Here is a 16,878-nt window from a genome sequence, read left to right on the forward strand (position 1 = left end):
TAGGACTTACTGTACAGTACTGGGAACTATATTTAATATCTTGTAATAACTCATAATGGAAAAGAATCTGAAAAATTATATATATATAAAGTGGCCCAGCAATAAAGAATCTGCCTGCCAATGCAGATGTGGGTTTTATTCCTGGGTTAGAAAGATCCCTTGTAGAAGGAAATGGCAACCCACTCCAGTATCCTCGCCTGGAGAATCCCATGGACAAAGGAGCCTGGTGGGCTAGAGTCCATGGATACAACTTAGCAACTAAACAACAACAACACACACACATGCATATATATACATATATATATATATAAATGTATGTATACATAATATCTGAATCAGTTTGCTGTATACCTGAAACAACACTGTAAATTAACTATAATTCTATTAAAGGTTAATTAAATAAAAAGTTGCACCAACATTGGTGATGCAAATACTAGACTTTTCTACTTAAGATGGGGTTTTGCTGATGTATGGCAGAAATCAAATCAATATTATAAAGCAATTGTCCTTCAATTAAAAAGAAATAAATTTTAAAGAAACGAAAAAGGTAAAAAGAAAATGGGATTTATCTTGTTAAAGAGAGTTCAGTACAAATACTCCATAGAGCTAACATGGGAGCATTCTCACAGAAGACACTGCATGTCTAGCTTGTTCAAAGATGCAGATCTGACTTGCTGGGCTGGTCAGTAAGTAACTTCCTGTGTGTTTTGTGCACCCTCATGGAATTATTCATTTCTTCTTGCCTGCATGCATGCATTCACATATATGTATATATATGAGAACATATTCCAATGGAAAGCCCTGAACTAGGCTCTGGAAGAGAGTAAAGAGCCAGATCTTTTCCAAATTTAAAATATTACCATTGATGGTCACCATTTTCTTCTTACTTGTCCAACTTTGCCTCTGTGATTTTTTTTTAGTTTGTAGTTTCATAAAGTGAAAGTTGCTCTGTTATGTCCGACTCCTTGCGACCCCATAGACTGTAGCCCACCAGGCTCCTCTCTCCATGGGATTCTCCAGGCAAGAATACTGGAGTGAGCAGCCATCCCCTTCTCCAGGGGATCTTCCCGACCCAGGGATCAAACTTAGGTCTCCTGCATTGCAGGCGGAGTCTTTACCATCTGAGCCACGAAGGGAGCCTGGAGCATTTTAAAGTCAGGCTTTTAAGCAAGAGCTCTTGCTGTCCTTCCGATATAAGCCTCTGTTGAGAAGCTGTAACTCTAATGGGATGTAAATGTAAAGAAAATATCTTCTGGAAAACTCCAAATGCGAACACCCAGAGACACCATCTTCTTGGACAAACACTTATAACAATATTAAAAACAGAGGGAAAGCCAAAGATTAAGACATTATTAGCTACAGAGCCGTGACGGTTTAGTAGCTGGGACATCCAATGACAACTCACGTAAATCTTGGGCACTTTGGGATTTTGCTGTTGGCAGGTACAGACAATATTCATTCATTATTTGCTTATGCAAAAATCTTGTGATTTTATTGTACGCTAGGCCTGTTCTAGGTGAGAGATTTTTCAGTGAAAGAAAAAAAGAGAGCAAAGTTCTTGTCCCGTGTCCTCAGAGACCATGTGACTTGTCAGGGAGGGAGAAATGGTACGGAAAAAACAAAGCGGAAGCCGGGAAGATGAGGGGAAGACAGCGAAGAGACGGAAATGGGCTAAAGAGTAGGATGAGGGGGAAGTCAAGATGGGATGCTGTCCCACTGGGTGGCGAGGGTTTCGAGAAAGGAGTGACAGTTATTTCAGAGGCAGTGAAGTCTGAGGATAGGCCGCTGTGTTTGGCAATGTGGTCATTGGTGACCCTGATACGAGCTCGTCCGTGGGGTGGGGCAGAGAAAAGCCAAATCCGTTTGATTTCAAAGGAATGGGAAGAGAGGAAGGGGAGGAAGAGAATATCAAACTCTTTTATGGGTATGTCGCTGACAGGTATACTAGGAATGAATGGTAATTAGAGGGAAATGGGGCCACAGCGGGTAATTCTATATGATCGAAATATAGCAACATGTTTGCTGTTGTTGGAAAGGATCTAGTACAGGGGGAATGTTGGTGGTGCTCAAGGGGGAGGGCAGTGATGGCCTTGTATAGCTGAGGAGCATGACGTGCTACCAAACATATATAAGAAGTCATGTTATTAATTTTTTGAGCATATATCCAAATATGCCCGCATATATTTAAAATTTGTACTTACATGCTACTTTATTTTTTTACGTTATACAAAAGATTTTACTTATTTAATTGGAGGATAATTGCTTTACAATGTCGTGTTGGTTTCTGCCATACCTCAACACGATTCAGTTATAGGTATGGCTCCTCCCTCTTGAACCTCCCTCCTCCCCCCGGCCCTGTTCCACCGCTCTAGGTTGTTACAGAGCTCCAGGTTGAGCTCCTTGCATCGTACAGTAAATTTCTACGGGCTATCTACTTTGCATATGGTAATGCATATGTTTCAGTGTTACTCTCTCAACGCGTCCTACCCTCTCCTTCCCCTGCTGTGTCCATAAGTCTGTTCTCTACGTCTGAGCCTCTATTCTTGCCCTGAAAGTAGGTTCATCAGTACCATTTTTCTAGGTTCCTTATATATGCATTAATACATGATACTTGTCTCTTTTTGACTTACTTCAATCTGTAAGGCTTTAGGTTCATCCACCTCACTAGAATTGACTCACATTCATTCCTTTTTATGGCTGAGTAATATTCTGTTGTATATATGTGTCACAGCTTCTTTATCCATTCACCTGTCAGTGGAGATGTAGGTGCTTCCGTGTCCTGGATATCATAGCTAGTGCTTCAGTGAACACCGGGGTGCCTGGGTCTTTCTCGATTATGGTTTTCTCAGGGTATATGCCCAGTAGCGGGATTATGGTAGTTTTATTCCTAGTTTTTAAAGAAATCTCCATACTGTTCTCCACAGTGTCTGTATCAATTTACATTTCCACCAACAGGGCAAGAGGGTTCCCTTTTCTGCACATCCTCTCTAGCATATATACATTTCACAACATGTAAAATTCTAATTAAATCTTCAGAGGAAAAAAATACATAAATATAAGTCTCACTATTTTCCCTCCATACCCCATGGACAGTCTTACACGCATTCTCCTTTGTTTAAATGTTCTTAAATTCTTTTATTTCATGTATTTATATACCTTACTTGTAGATTTCTATTCCATTTTGTTCCACAGTCATTTTAAAACTACTTAATCTAATTTCATTCTCACTGACATTTCCCCCATACATTCTCAAGTTTATTTTAAAATGTATCTTTCTATATTATGCACACAAACATACCACATACGTTCCTTGAAGTGTGTGTACTGTACTTGGAGGTTCTTACCTTCAGACAAGGTCACGTCTGACACTGATTTATCAAAAAGCAGTTGAAAGGAAAGAGCGTGGTCTTTTAGGTCAGAGAATCCCAGTGTTCCTTTTATCTTGTTTTTCTGTCTCAGGAAGTGTTTTGACCTTAAGCAGCACCTTATAAAGAGCAAAGACTTTAAATGTAACGCTAGAGGTGAGTTAGTTCAAAGGTTCTTCAAATGCTCCTGGACGTTACTTTCGTTACATGTAATGTCACATAAGCAAAAACTACTCAGAAAGAGGAACAGCCACATTTCAATTTTTATTTGTTGGATTGCTTTTTAAGCACAGGTCATTCCCATGACTTTCTCGAATCCATGACTGAAGGACAAACCACGTGCATCTCTTCATTGGTACAAACTAAAACCTTTCACCACCTGATAGGAGGAGTGAGAAATGTACCTACTTTTTCTGTAGTTTCTGTGTGAAACGATGCAGTTTCCAGTGAATAGGCAAACTAAAAACACGTCCCCAGGTTGCAAAGAGTAAAGACTGTAGACATCAGGCACTGGAGCTTTTCCCAGAAGACTCGTCCTTTGGCAGGCATTTTTGCTGAATTATGAGGCTGAAACTATTGACACAAGAAACATCATTCTGTGATTGGCTAATATAATACAACAAAACAATGATTTCAACTTGAACCACTATGAACTTCCGTAAGGTGGTCAAGGGAGTTCTTCTTTCAGTTTCAGCATGGTCCCTGTTGTGAATTGATGTCTCCAGGTACATCAGAAGAACACTCAGGGGCAAACCTCTTGTTCACGGTGCCTGGGTCTCTTCCTCCAGAGGCAGGGTGGTCCTAGATCAGCCTCTCTGCTGCAGGGGCATCCATCACGCTCCACATCTCCATGCGAGAGCCATCCTTTTCCTGACGGCTTGGGCTGTAGGAGCCCTGGGTTGCCCTTTTGTTGGAGGCGACGACAGAAGCCACCACTGCCAGAAAGAGGATCAGCAACAAGGCTAACGTCACTGAACCGATGGCGGCGAAGACGTCCGAGAGCAAGTCATCTGCCAACTGTAAGGATGGAGATAATTGTGATGTGAGTTACAGAGCAAAGGAGAATGCCCAGGACAAGCAACAGTTCTGGAGTGAAAGTCGAGCAGAGCACAGGTGCCACCCTGTGCCTGAGGAAGACTAGGTTTGGAGGGACATGCAGGGGTTCTTCCCAGATCGTGAGAAAGGGACCATGTCTCTAGGGTTTAAGGCCTGGGGTCAGGAAGTGAGGCACAAACACCTACTGTGTTTAGTGTGTGTCTTAGTCTCAGTGACTGAGATCACTCATCTGACGTCAAGGCCGAAGGATGAACCCATACACAGCCATGCATGGGCGCTCACTCAGCCGTGTCCGACTCTTTGCTACCTCATGGACTGTACCTGCCAGACTCCTCTGTCCCTGGGGTTTCCCAGGCAAGGATACTGGAGTGGGTTGCCATTTCCTCCTCCAGGAGATCTTCCCGACTCAGGGATCAAACCTGGGTCTCCTGGGTCTCCTGCATTGCAGGCGGATTCTTTCCCACTGCACCACCTGGGAAGCCCAAACCCACATGTATATTTGTAAAATAGTTTTGCAACTATAGGATCCAACTGTTCACAGTCTGACTCCCGTGCAAAAAGTTCTGATTTTTCACGGAAAGAATGGTTGTTTTACAGCCTTTCTTGGAAAATGAAGCAAATTAAATTAGTTGGGTCTCATGGGAAAGATCCAAGACAAAGGGTGGGCTGCAAGGCTCTGGTTTCCACACTCATCCTTTGATTTGGATTCGATGTGACAGTTGAACGGTTGTGAACACACTCGTGCTCCATGTGGAAGCAGACCTCTAGAAACAGGAAACTGTAGGAAGAGCCCCTCTTGGAGGACCTGGGTCCTGGACTCTCAAGGGTGGGCCTCGGACAGAGAGGTTTCTGTGATGTTGACTGCAATGTGTTTTCCAAGCACTTTTTTTCAGTGGGTAAAAGAAACTGATTGGGTTGCACAGAAATATTAAAGGAAGCTGTGGTACATATACACAATGGAATATTACTCAGCCATTAAAAAAAATACATTTGAATCGGTTCTATTGAGATGGATGAAACTGGAGCCCATTATACAGAGTGAAGTAAGCCAGAAAGAAAAACACCAATACAGTATACTAATGCATATATATGGAATTTGAAAGATGGTAACAATAACCCTATATGCGAGACAGAATAAGAGACACAGATGCATAGAACAGTCTTATGGACTCTGAGGGAGAAGGTGAGGGTGGGACATTCTGGGAGAATAGCATTGAAACATGTATATTATCATATGTGAAACAGAACACCATTCCAGGTTCGAGGCATGAGACAAATGCTCAGGGATGGGGCAATGGGATGACCCAGAGGGATGGGATGGGGAGGGAGGTGGGAGGGGGGTCCAGGAAGGGGAACACATGTAAACCCATGGCTGATTCATGTCAATGTATGGCAAAAACTATTACAATATTGTAAAGTAATTAGCCCCCAACTAAAATAAATAAATTTATTTTAAAAAAATAAATTAAAAAAAAATATGCATTTAAACTGGACTCACACTAAAAAAAAAAAAAAAAAAGACACAGTTGCTATTTGAATTTTTAACAGGCTTGCAAAGAAACATTTCTGTCAGGGTAAACAAAGCAGAGGTAGACCTCCTTCTCATTTAGCTTTCTCTAGGGCCCATCCCCTGCTACCTAACCAGGTTACTACTTAAATGTAATCTCTGTGACTTTAATATCCTAGGGAATTTTGAACACATTTGCTCTTTGTGCGTGTTTTTTGTTGTTGTTGTTCACTGTGCTTTGGTTTAAATCATTATATAGTTAATGTATTCCTATAATACTGTATCTCTTCATAATATTGTCTTGTATTCACTATGAGCCTTGTTCCAATGTGGTTCATTAGTTTCTTCAATCAACAGCACTTATTGACTGTCTGCTGTAAACATTGAATTGAGCTAGGAAATAAAAATAAAAGGTAAGCCAAAGTTTGAAACCTGGAGCTAAGATTGTGGACATGGGAAAATGGAGGACACACATATACACTCATGCACACATGCACAGATAATCATAATGTATCACAAACACACGTTACGATAATGTCACAAATGATCTACATGGGGTGTAGGTAGAGTAATAGTGGAGTGATGCATGTGATTACCTTTTGAAGGATAAATGAACATTCAAATATTTTAAGCAGGAAATTCTACTTGGATGAAACAATTTGAAATAAAAAGGCAAGAGTATACAAAAGTCCTTAGAGATGGGAGAAACAGGAAGAAATCTGACGTGACCAAAGGTATTATCCATGAATGTGTACATTTGAGTGATAAAGGATTTTAAAAGTTGGTGAGAGATAGGACTCTCAAGTAGATGAATCTTAACCAGAAATCTGAAAGCCACACTAAAATTCAGTCTTGGTCCTGAGGTCAGTGGGAGCCTGTGAAGGTGTTTGAGCAGCAGCATAATATGATCAGATCTGTGTTTTATTAACTTGGCTCTGGTAACAGGGTGGAGGGTGATGGGGTGTGAAGGTGGGGCTGGAGACAGAAGAAATAGGAGTTTATTGCATTTGTCGAGATGAGATGATTTGGGTCTAAGTTTACCAGCGGAGCGAGACTCAAAGGGACAAGGTGGAGAGAGGCTTGGGTGGAGGAGTCGCCTCTTGGCTGGGGAGGAGTTGGGGGAGGATGAGGAAGGTCATCACAGGAGATGAAAAGTGCCACTTGGTTGTCCAGTCGTGTCCGACTCTTTTTGACTCTCCATGGACTGTAGCTCACCAGGCTCCTTTGTCCATGGGATTCTCCAGGCAAGAATACTGGAGTGGGTTGCCATTCCCTTCTCCGGGGGATATTCCTGACCCAGGGATCGAACCCAGGTTTCCTGCATTTCAGGCAAATTCTTTACTCTCTGAGCCACCAGGAAATCCCACATTCACTGGGAGAAGATACACAGGAGCAGAAACAGGAAGACTTTGGTTCAGGTTGGGGAAGGCGAGTGTCAGTTTCCTGGACAACATTCAGGTGCGCGGTGCTATTAGAGAGCAAGAAATAACTGCTGCCTCCTCTCCACATTATTGTCTAAAATTCTGGGTCTCGCCAGCTTTCCCAGTTACTAGTGAAAAGCATGTAGAGTTTCACTGAAATCAGTTGCTCTTGAGAAAAATCATTCACCTCAACTTGAGGGCCAGTTCTCTGGCCACAGGGCGTGGCGATGACATCCTTTATCAGTGACAATGACCGTGGACTACCGGGAAAGATGAATAGAATCGTAGACGTGGCCTTGAATGCTCAGGAGTCTGGGACTCGGAAGGGCAGTGGGGCCCCGGTGTTCTCTGGCGGCCTCTCGGCCGTGCAACAACTCTCATTCCTAGCAGCTGATTCTCCTATCTAGCCAGTAAGCGGCATGGTCTCCGGGAGTAAATGGCTGTTCTGCTGGTGGGGGAGTTGGGAGCGGCCACACCTACATGGAGAAGGGAGAAATCACTCGGTTTGCCTCTGTTTTCTCAACTTTTCTGGCCTCGTCCCATTTGGCCTGAGAACGACTGCCGCTCAGACCCTCTCACCCACTGCCCTGCAGCCCGAGGGAGGGGACATGGTAGGTGCAGGCTCTGAGCTCTCGCTGGAACCCCAGTCCTGGAAGAACCCGAGGGTCCGCTCCACTCATCTCGGGACCTGCGGGGCCCCAGGGCTCTTCTCTATAAAGGCTCTGCGCTCTCAGCAATGTGGATGGTGGAAGGGCCAGCTGTGGGCGGTGAGCAGCCCCCGGCCCAGCCCCCCAGCAGTGTGCGGAGCGGGAAGGCTCAGCCTGTCCCCGCAGGGCCCTGAGCTCGATCCAGCGGTCTGCGCCCCGCTGGTGTGATCAGCAGGTCCTTCCCCACTGGAGACTCAGGTTTATCACCTGCGACACTGGATCCAAGCGTTGACACCTAGGGACCGGGGTCAGGAGACACAACGGGTGCAAAAGCCAAACAGAGAGTCCCTGAGGAGGTGCTCAGCACACAATGACGTGAACCGCAGTGAAGGTGCGGTGTGCCACCTCCCTGACTTTACTTAACTCTGAAAGAGGAACGCAAACTCCCTCAATGCCTCAGGGTGCAACCCGGGAGCCGACCTACAAACCTAAGATTGCAATTCCGAGCTCCAGATAAAGCGCTGGCTGAAACGGCTGGCCTAACCACATCAGATAAGACACGCCACTGAACTCTGGACGGGAGCTGAGGGAGTCAGGGTTTGAAACCACCTCTGGAAGGCCCTCTGCTTCTGAATTCCCACGGCGGAAAGGCCTTATTAGCTCTGTTCTTCCTCAATTGGGCTTAAAATACACAGCCCCGGAATGGATCCTTTGGTAACTGCAACTGCTGGGACGCAGGGACTGACAAGGCCGCCAAGTGCGGACCGTCCTGGAAAACAGCGGGAGGGCCAGGCCAGGCCTGTTTCGGTGGGTTGTGCTTCTAAAGCCGCACTTTTCAATAACCTTTCTCAGAAAAGACAGATTCCAAACTAACTAAAACTTTCGTGTAAAATTACTTTTTACATGGCTTATGCTGCAACCTGTATTGTTATGCTAACATCCTGTTTATGAAATGTACATCCTCTTTATGAAATGTATGAAATGTACATTTTTATATGGAATGTACATTTTATATGTGATCAGATTAAACAGTGATGAGTTGAATTTTCTATCTGCAGAATAAAATAAATCAGTGTTTCATTTTTTTCCCCTGTAGAAGATTCGTTCTGAATCCCTGACTGGTTGTGGCTGAATGAGACCCAAGGAAGGGTGCACGCTGGCATTCTGAGAGAAACAGCCAAAACTTCCTTTGAACCATCTCGCCTGAGGCTGGGCTGAAACACACTGGAAACATCAGAAGCTTTTCCCCTGAAATTTCAGAAGAGGAATTCTAACTGTGACTCTTCTGAGGGGAGGCTGGAAACAGAATGCGCTCGCTAAACAACCAGAAGTGGGTTTGAATCCAGTTTTGCCTCTGTGTCCTACACGCGTCTCTGCTGTCTGCCCACCTGGGAAGCGGGGGTGACAGTTGTGTGTCTGAGACTCGCTCTGCGGCACAGAAAACACCCAGGTGTGCGGAGCATCTCCGAGGGCAGGCCCAGGAGGGAGCTCAGCCCTGTGGTCACCCCAGTTTGTCACTCCCCAGAGTGACCCTCCCCCGGCTGATCTCCCAGGTCCTGCCTGGGTGTCAGGTCACCCATCAGATGCCTCCCACTCTGGTGCCATGTCAGGACTCAGTGCCCAGCCTAGCAGCCGAGGGGGGCAGGCGCAGCCCTGGAGCTGGCCAGGGCCCAAGCCATCTGGCCAGAGGGGCCCACCGCCCCCTGGCTAGCTGACGGCTGGACAGCTCATCTGACTGAAAACACAGAAGGGAACTGGCTTGTCTGGAAGGGAAAGAAACAAGACCGCTTCTGCCCTCAGCGCCAGAATCCACCCGTCTTAACATTTGCGGCCAGTGCGGAAAAATGTGAAAACAAACACAGCGGACGGAGCCGGGAAAAACGGGACATTTTAGGAAACTTGACCTCCTATTTCCAAGTGAAAGGTGGTGAAGATGTTAAAGTTTTGACTCGAAGTGAGGAAATTCTAGGACTAAGGTTGGGGTTACCCACCTAGGTGCATTTTTTTTTCTCAAGTACATTTGTGGTTGAAAAAAGTAGAAATGATGGGACTTAGAAATTGGCTCCTGAAAAACACTAGGGTAGAGTGAATTCCCCAAATCCTTCTTCGAATTCAGTCTATATGTCAGGCGTGTGGAAATACGTGGCAGTTGAAGACGGCAAGTTAAAAAGTTCAGATGTGCAGCTGCTTTTTGTTATATTCCAGCTTCCTTGTGTGTTTCTCAAATGTGTGTGTGCACATGTGTGTGCACGTGTGTGTGTGTTACACAAGTACATAGTAGTACATCAGGTACTATTATGACCGTTATTAGTTAATGGGAAAAACACTTTAAGGATGGTATGTTTTTTACAAAGCTGATTATAATATTTACCTTCCATCTATGTATCTAAAGTGAAACAAGGACATCTTTAATTCTCACGGTTCAAATTAAAAAAAACGAAGAGAGAGTGCAGTCCTCGTGAGTTACTATTGTTGTAACAAGTAGGTCTTCTATTTGGTGGATTGTAAAACCCTCCCACACAGACCCGGGTCCTTGAACTATCTCTTATCAGTGAATTGCTAGAAACAGCCCTTTCCATAGTAATACTGAATACGTGCCAGAACTCTGTTTTTAAAATGAATATTGCTGCAGCGGCCAATTTTCAACCACAGATACACTGTCCACTTTACAGTTATAAGGCGGGGGTGGGGGGAGCAGGAGAGTGAGAGGCCGAGAGAGGGGCCGTGGGCAGCGTCCAGGCCCAGGGGTGGACCGCCCAGCAGGGCTCCCGTCACCTTGTAGAAGGCTCAGGGCTGGGAAGGTGGCGGCCACACGGCAGGGGGACCCCCTCCAGGCAGCCCGCGGGCACCAGTGCCAGGGCGCTCTCGGGGGCACCTGGACTGAAGCCCAAGGGCATCTTCTCCTTGGTGCCCCGTCTCTTCACCTGCTGCTTCCTGCAGAAAACACACAGGCTCTCGGAGGAATCGATAGAGTCTTTCCAACCATTTCTCACCGAGTGATGACAGTCCCTCACAGCTCCGCAGGGGGCGGGGGTGCGGGCACGGGGCGGCCCCTCAACAGCCAGGGATGGACGCACAGAGCTACATGAGGTGTTCAGGGTACCACCGCCCTGGGGTGCTGTACTGGGGAACTTCAGGCATCATTTCCACATCAGGCCCCGTCGAAGACGCGGGAATAGCTCCTGTGGAAATCTGGTGAGGGTCCATGGCTGACGGGGGCTTCCCAGGTGGTGATCGTGGTAAGGAACCCGCTAACCGATGCAGGAGGCAGAAGAGACGTGGGTTCAGTCCCTGGGTCGGGAAGATCCCCCGGAGGAGGGCATGGCAACCCACTCCAGCATCCTTGTCTGGAGAATCCCATGGACAGAGGAGCCTGGCGGGCTACAGTCCACAGGGTCACAGAGTCAGACACGACTGCAGCGACTCTGCACGCATGCACACGGGCGACAAATGGGGAAAGGAGCTGGGTCCAGCACAAGGTTGCATGTGTGGAGTCCATCAGCCTCTCTCACGACCGCCTCGCCACCCAAGTGGAATGTGGGAGCGTTTCTAGGGATGGGAGCCCCCTCAGGCAGGGGCTTCCCTGGTGGCTCAGTTGGCAAAGAACCTGTCTGCAATGCAGGAGACCCGGGTTCGATGCCTGGATCAGGAAGATCCCCTGGAGAAGGGATAGGCTACCCACTCCAGGATTCTTGGCTTCCCTGGTAGCTCAGATGGTAAAGAATCTGCCTGCAATGCAGGAGACCTGGGTTCGATCCCTGAGTTGGGAAGACCCCTGGAGGAGGGCATGGAAACCCACTCCAGCATTCTTGCCTGGAAAATTCCATGGACAGAGGAGCCTGGCGGGCTACAGTCTAGAGGGTCGCAGAGAGTCGGACACGACTGAGCGTCTAAGCACAGCACAGCATATCCTTATGCTGAGATCTGAGGGGTGCTGTGACAGTGGTCATAAAGGGACACAGTTATTCCTACCTTCAGCAAACGGTCCTTGAACACATCCTCTGAGTGAGCCCACGGCACCTAGAGTTTGGTGGGGAGCTGGTAGGCCCCGCCCTGTCCATCCAGGGCTGGATCTGGAATCCTTCTCCTGATGTCCCACAGGCTCTTACTGATGAGGATGCCAGATTTTCAGCAGAAGCACCAATGCAGCTAGGAGTCTGGAGGCCCTGCTTTCGTATTTCTCTCTCCTTGAGCAGATGGTTTCAGTGATATAATTGTTTTCCTTGGAACACAAGGCCTTGTCAAGAAAACTTCTCTCTTTGCCTCATACAAGAACCAAATCCCAGTGGCCCCAACTTGGGTTTCATGATGTTGCTGCAAATTTGTTGCATGCAGGTAATCGTGGCCCTTTCTCGGGTCGGGGTCAGGGGTCACCAGATGCTGTCGGCAGGGAAACGTCTAGCTGGTAGGTGGGGATCTTCGCTTCCTGTCACCTTTGCTGGTCACCCTCATTGACTGTTGCCAGCTTCATCTCTCCCTGGCATGTCATGCCCCGTGACACCTACACAGGTCAGGGGTGTCCCCCCTCCAAGAGTGGAAGCTCCATCAAGGGGCAGCCCCATTCTTCTGCCTCCCCAGCACCTGGACTGGCCTCTGTCCCCCAGGGACCACATGGCAAGCGTCACTGGGCAGAAGGGTTTGCCCAGCACACAGAGCTTCTCTCCTGGGATTCCAGCAGGAGGACATCCTCAGCCTGCATCCCAAAGGCTCTCTGACTCTGCTGAAGGGTGGGTGTATCTTGGAGGGGCTGCAGGCAGACCCAAGGGGGCAGATCGGGAGCCACGTGGTCAAGGAGCAAAGGGGGCCTGAAGACACTTGCTGACTCTTCTTTTCTGCAGAATCGACCACAAACAACCCGTCTGCTTCCAGCTTCTCCTGTTCCTGGAGCCTGGACAGGAATGTCATCAGGCGACACAAGCAGGAGCTATGAGAGATGTTTTTTTTTAAAAAATAATAATAATCCTTTCCTACGTGTTAAACAGTCTTTTTGTCTCTGGTAGGTGACCCCCTGGACATTATCATGGCCCATTTTGCTCTCAGAAAACCTGGGTGGACATCACACTTCCTTTCCTTTTTCTCTCTCCCCTCTCTCTCTGCATTTCGGAAAACAGCGGGCTCCAGCCAAAGACTTGGGGTGAGTTGCTCACACTTGTGTTTGTCAGTCAGTCGCCCTGTCCATCTTCATTCCTTTACGCTCAGGTCCACTCAGAACCCAGCCACCTGGCCTTCCCTTTTGTTCATTCCCACGATCACAACCTGGTTTAAGACACTATCTTTTAGACGGGTGCTTAAACTGTTGTCCAGCAAATCCTCCTGGCCCTAGGATCTACACCATTCAGCTACAGAAAAAAAAAAAAAAAATGACCTTGCTTATCTGGGTGGGATGCTCATGAGGCTAACCACATCAGTACTAACCGTGTCAGATTTAAACTGCCAAGTTTTAAGTCAAAGCTCTATGGGGGCTTCCCTGGTGGTCCAGTGGTAAAGAATTTGCCTGCCAATGCGGGAGACACGGGTTCGATCCCTGGTCCAGGAAGACCCCACAGGCTGTGGAGCAGCTAAGCCCAGGCGCCACAACTACTGAGCCTGTGCTCCAGAGCCCGCGTCCCATGACAAGAGCGGCCCCACAATGAGACGCCCTCGTACCGCAAGGAAGAGGAGCCCCGCTCCTTGCAACTAGAGGAAGCCTGTGTACAACGGTGAAGACCCAGCACAGCTTAAATAAATAAATAAATGCTTTTTATAAACCTCTTTTTTAAAATTTGCTTCCATTTCCTGGTCAAGGTCATCATCAGCTGCGGCCTCACTAGCACCTTGCTCTCCAGCAAAGTAACTTTCTTGACCAGCCCTTTTTTGAAATAGGAACCTCCTCCCCGACCCCTTCTGCAGACCCCTCCTCTATTCAGAGCACCCTTGGGCTTAGCTGCCCTCTGCATTGCCCCTGGGGACCCTTGGGGGCCCCCCTCCTGGGGTCTGTGTCTCCGTCAGCAGAGCCCGGGGCTTCAGCAGCGTTGACAAGACCTGCGGCCCTGCCTGCCCAGCGTGACTTGTCCCGTGCACTTGAATGTGCTGCCCTGATCACAAAGGGTTGGGCCCCCTCCACCCCTCCCCTCAGACCTGCAAGGATGGGAATCCGTTTCCTCTGGAACTTTCCAACACGCAAAGTGCAGTGCTTTGCACAGAGTGGCTGATCAATCATTCCCGACTCACCCACTTGTAGCATTCATGACTCTGTTTAACGCATTGATCCCATCCTTTCCAGCAGTGGGAAGACTTCTCTACAGCCGGGAGCTCTGCGGGTGGGGACCTTTGTGCACGCAGCTGTTCACGCACTCATGTGTGATTACTGAACGCTTTCACCATCGCAGGTGGTTCGCTGGGTCCTGGACACACGGAACCCAAAGGTGCGGGCGCCGACTTGCTAGAGTTGACCGTGGAGCGATGGTACCGGGCAGGGGTGGCTACACAGACCACCGCAGTTCACGTGAGCAGGGCTCTGGTAGAGGCCAGGACCAAGGAGAGGAAAAGGGGGGAGAAGGTGGACTTCCTGACATCTTCTAGTTTTCTTAAAGGGAGCTGCAAGGAGAACGCGGTAAGGAAAGGTGCTGAAAGCAGAAGGGAACAGAGATCCTTCGAGAGACGGGGAGCAGGTGGCAGCCTCTCCCGCTCACCTGGGAGGCTGGTGGGGGATGTGCTTCTTGCTTCTGCAGAGCCCTGAGTAGAAGCGGCAGTAGTCACGTGCCAGGAAGATGTCACCAGCCTGGGTGTGGAACCCAACCCGAGTCTGCTCCAGGAAGCTTCTCTCCCCTCCCTCAGCAAGGCGGAGGCCAGAATTGCAAGAGCAATTTCTGTGTATTCTCTGTGGGTTCTTTCCCAGCACATCTGACCTACACCTCTTATCAGAATTGCATCAGCCTCACATGCCAGGAGTCCTCTATTGACCAGGGTTTTATAGGACCCAGAAGGACTTAAATTTCTTTCTACCCCTTCTTTTTGCTCTGGTCTATAGATTTTTAGAAGGCGACTGCTAAGTATGCCAGTTGATTTTACCCAGCATTTCAAAAGCAAGAGAATACCCAGCAAACAAGTCAAAAGGGCCTGGGGACTTTTGAGATTAATTGATCCTAAAATGACAACAACTAAACGCAACGGACTGTATCCTGGATCAAAATAAATAAATAAATCTAAAGGAGGACAATTGGGGCCAATTAGAGAACTCTGAACATGGGTAGGATATGAGACGGTCAATTTCTTGAATGCTATACTAGTATATGGGTTTCTCAGGTGGCTGCAGTGGTAAAGAATCTGCCTGCCAATGCAGGAGACTCAAGAGATTCGGGTTCAACCCCTGTGTCAGGAAGATCCCCTGGAGGAAGAAATGGCAACCCACTCCAGTATTCTTGCCTAAAAGGTTCCATGGACTGAGGAGCCTGGCGGGCTACAGTCCATGGGGTCACAAAGAGTCAGACACGACGGAGGGACAGAGCACTCACATTAGCGTATGGTTGTAGAGGGAAGTCCTATTTCTTTGGAGACATTTGGTGAAATATTTAGTGGTAAACATAGGGTCGCAAAGAGTTGGACACGACTGAAGTGACTTAGCATGCAAGCAAAATGTTATAACATCTGCACCCTACATTCTAAAGAAGGAGCAAAAACATATGTATCCAGAGGTAGGAAAGGGAGCAAAATACTACAAAAGTTGCTGTAACTGGGTGAAGGGCATGCATGTGTTCACTGCATTTTTTTTTCTGCTTTTCTTTAACTTTCATTTTTTTCCCAAAAATCTTGGAAAAGTAATATTTAAAAAAATGATGGTTATGGTGAAAATAATTTCTCTAAACCCCCAGTTTGCAGATCTTGCTTCTTTCACTGTTTGTTCCTCTGCTACTTCAGGTTTTGTTGATTTCTTTCTCTGCTATAATTTTACTGCCCAGTAAATCTTGTTCCCATCAATGGTTTTATCTCCCCTGCCAGACACTGAGACGTTCATGGATCACATCACACACCAGCTTCATCACGGAATTGGCCCTAACCACCCTCTGCTGGAACCTAACACGGTGCCAGGCACATGGTGGGCGCTCATGGTCTTTCTCACCATCTCCTGGCACCGACCTTCTTGACCTAAAAGCTGTTGTTCATTCGCTAAGTCCTGTTTGACTCTTTACGACCGCGTGGACCGCAGCACGCCAGGCTCCCCTGTCCTCCACTATCTCCCAGAGTTAACTCAGATTCATGCCCATTGAGTCGGTGATGCCATCTAAAAGCTGTACCTTGGCCCTTTCCTTACTCAGATTGTGTCCTTCTTACCAACTTTCTTCAGCTGGTGAAAAGCTGCTATTGATTCATTCTCACATTAGGCAGGAAAAGAGAGTGCTGAATCCCCTACATGCTTATGGCTTATCACATGTCCTTTCTTTTTCGGCAGAGGTAATCTAGTCTATGTCACCATATTTATTGCCCGCAAATCAAAACCAGTTGCTAGAGTAATGAAGGTCTATTGGTTTGTGTCGGCTTAATCCATGTCAGGGGGGCTTTAGGGGCATATAAGGATAATTTGACCAGCAAAGGAAAGCCATAAAAATGATCAAAAAGCTAACAGATAGGCTGAGAACACCAAGCTTATTTTGCTGAGGATTTATGGTCAACTTATCAGAAAACTATTTGGTCCAAGTCGACATTCAAATCGCTCCCTCTGTAATTCAGCAAAGATTCCAGCCTCCAAAACAAAAAAAAACAAAAAAACCCAGCCTCTATAATGAGATACCCTGGTAACCCCTAACTTGCAGCACATGTAGTTTAATTTTCAACAGTTGTGAGATGGCAGTAAATCCAGCTTTGGAATAACCAGCTCCACTGATGCCTTAGACCTGAATTAAATT

General features: G+C 47.2%; 2 protein-coding genes across 12 annotated transcripts in view; one reads left to right on the plus strand and one right to left on the minus strand.

Moving 5' to 3' along the window:
- The window catches only part of DENND1B (DENN domain containing 1B), a 363,581-nt gene that overhangs the window by 316,528 nt on the left and 30,175 nt on the right, over nucleotides 1-16,878 (plus strand). For 9 of the 11 annotated variants that reach the window (XR_014055177.1, XR_014055164.1, XR_014055163.1 and 6 more), the window contains one exon: nucleotides 9,093-9,341. The exons of the other annotated variants lie outside the window; for them this stretch is intronic. Coding sequence is in view for 2 of the 9 variants with exons in the window: in XM_081495284.1 (XP_081351410.1) it covers nucleotides 9,093-9,114 (22 nt within the window). In the remaining 7 variants the exon portion in view is untranslated. Of the gene's footprint in view, nucleotides 1-9,092; nucleotides 9,342-16,878 lie in introns of those variants that run through there. 11 annotated transcript variants of the gene reach the window in all.
- Nucleotides 3,617-16,878, minus strand: part of CRB1 (crumbs cell polarity complex component 1) — a 137,560-nt gene continuing 124,298 nt past the window's right edge. Inside the window, exon 12 of the mRNA XM_081495275.1 lies at nucleotides 3,617-4,382. Within this exon, the coding sequence (XP_081351401.1) occupies nucleotides 4,167-4,382 (216 nt within the window). The 3' untranslated portion in view covers nucleotides 3,617-4,166. The remainder of the gene's footprint in view (nucleotides 4,383-16,878) is intronic.

The sequence above is a fragment of the Giraffa tippelskirchi genome, chromosome 5 (assembly GCF_054371585.1).
Source record: "Giraffa tippelskirchi isolate mGirTip1 chromosome 5, T2T-mGirTip1v1.2.pri, whole genome shotgun sequence".
Taxonomy (NCBI): Eukaryota; Metazoa; Chordata; class Mammalia; order Artiodactyla; family Giraffidae; genus Giraffa; species Giraffa tippelskirchi.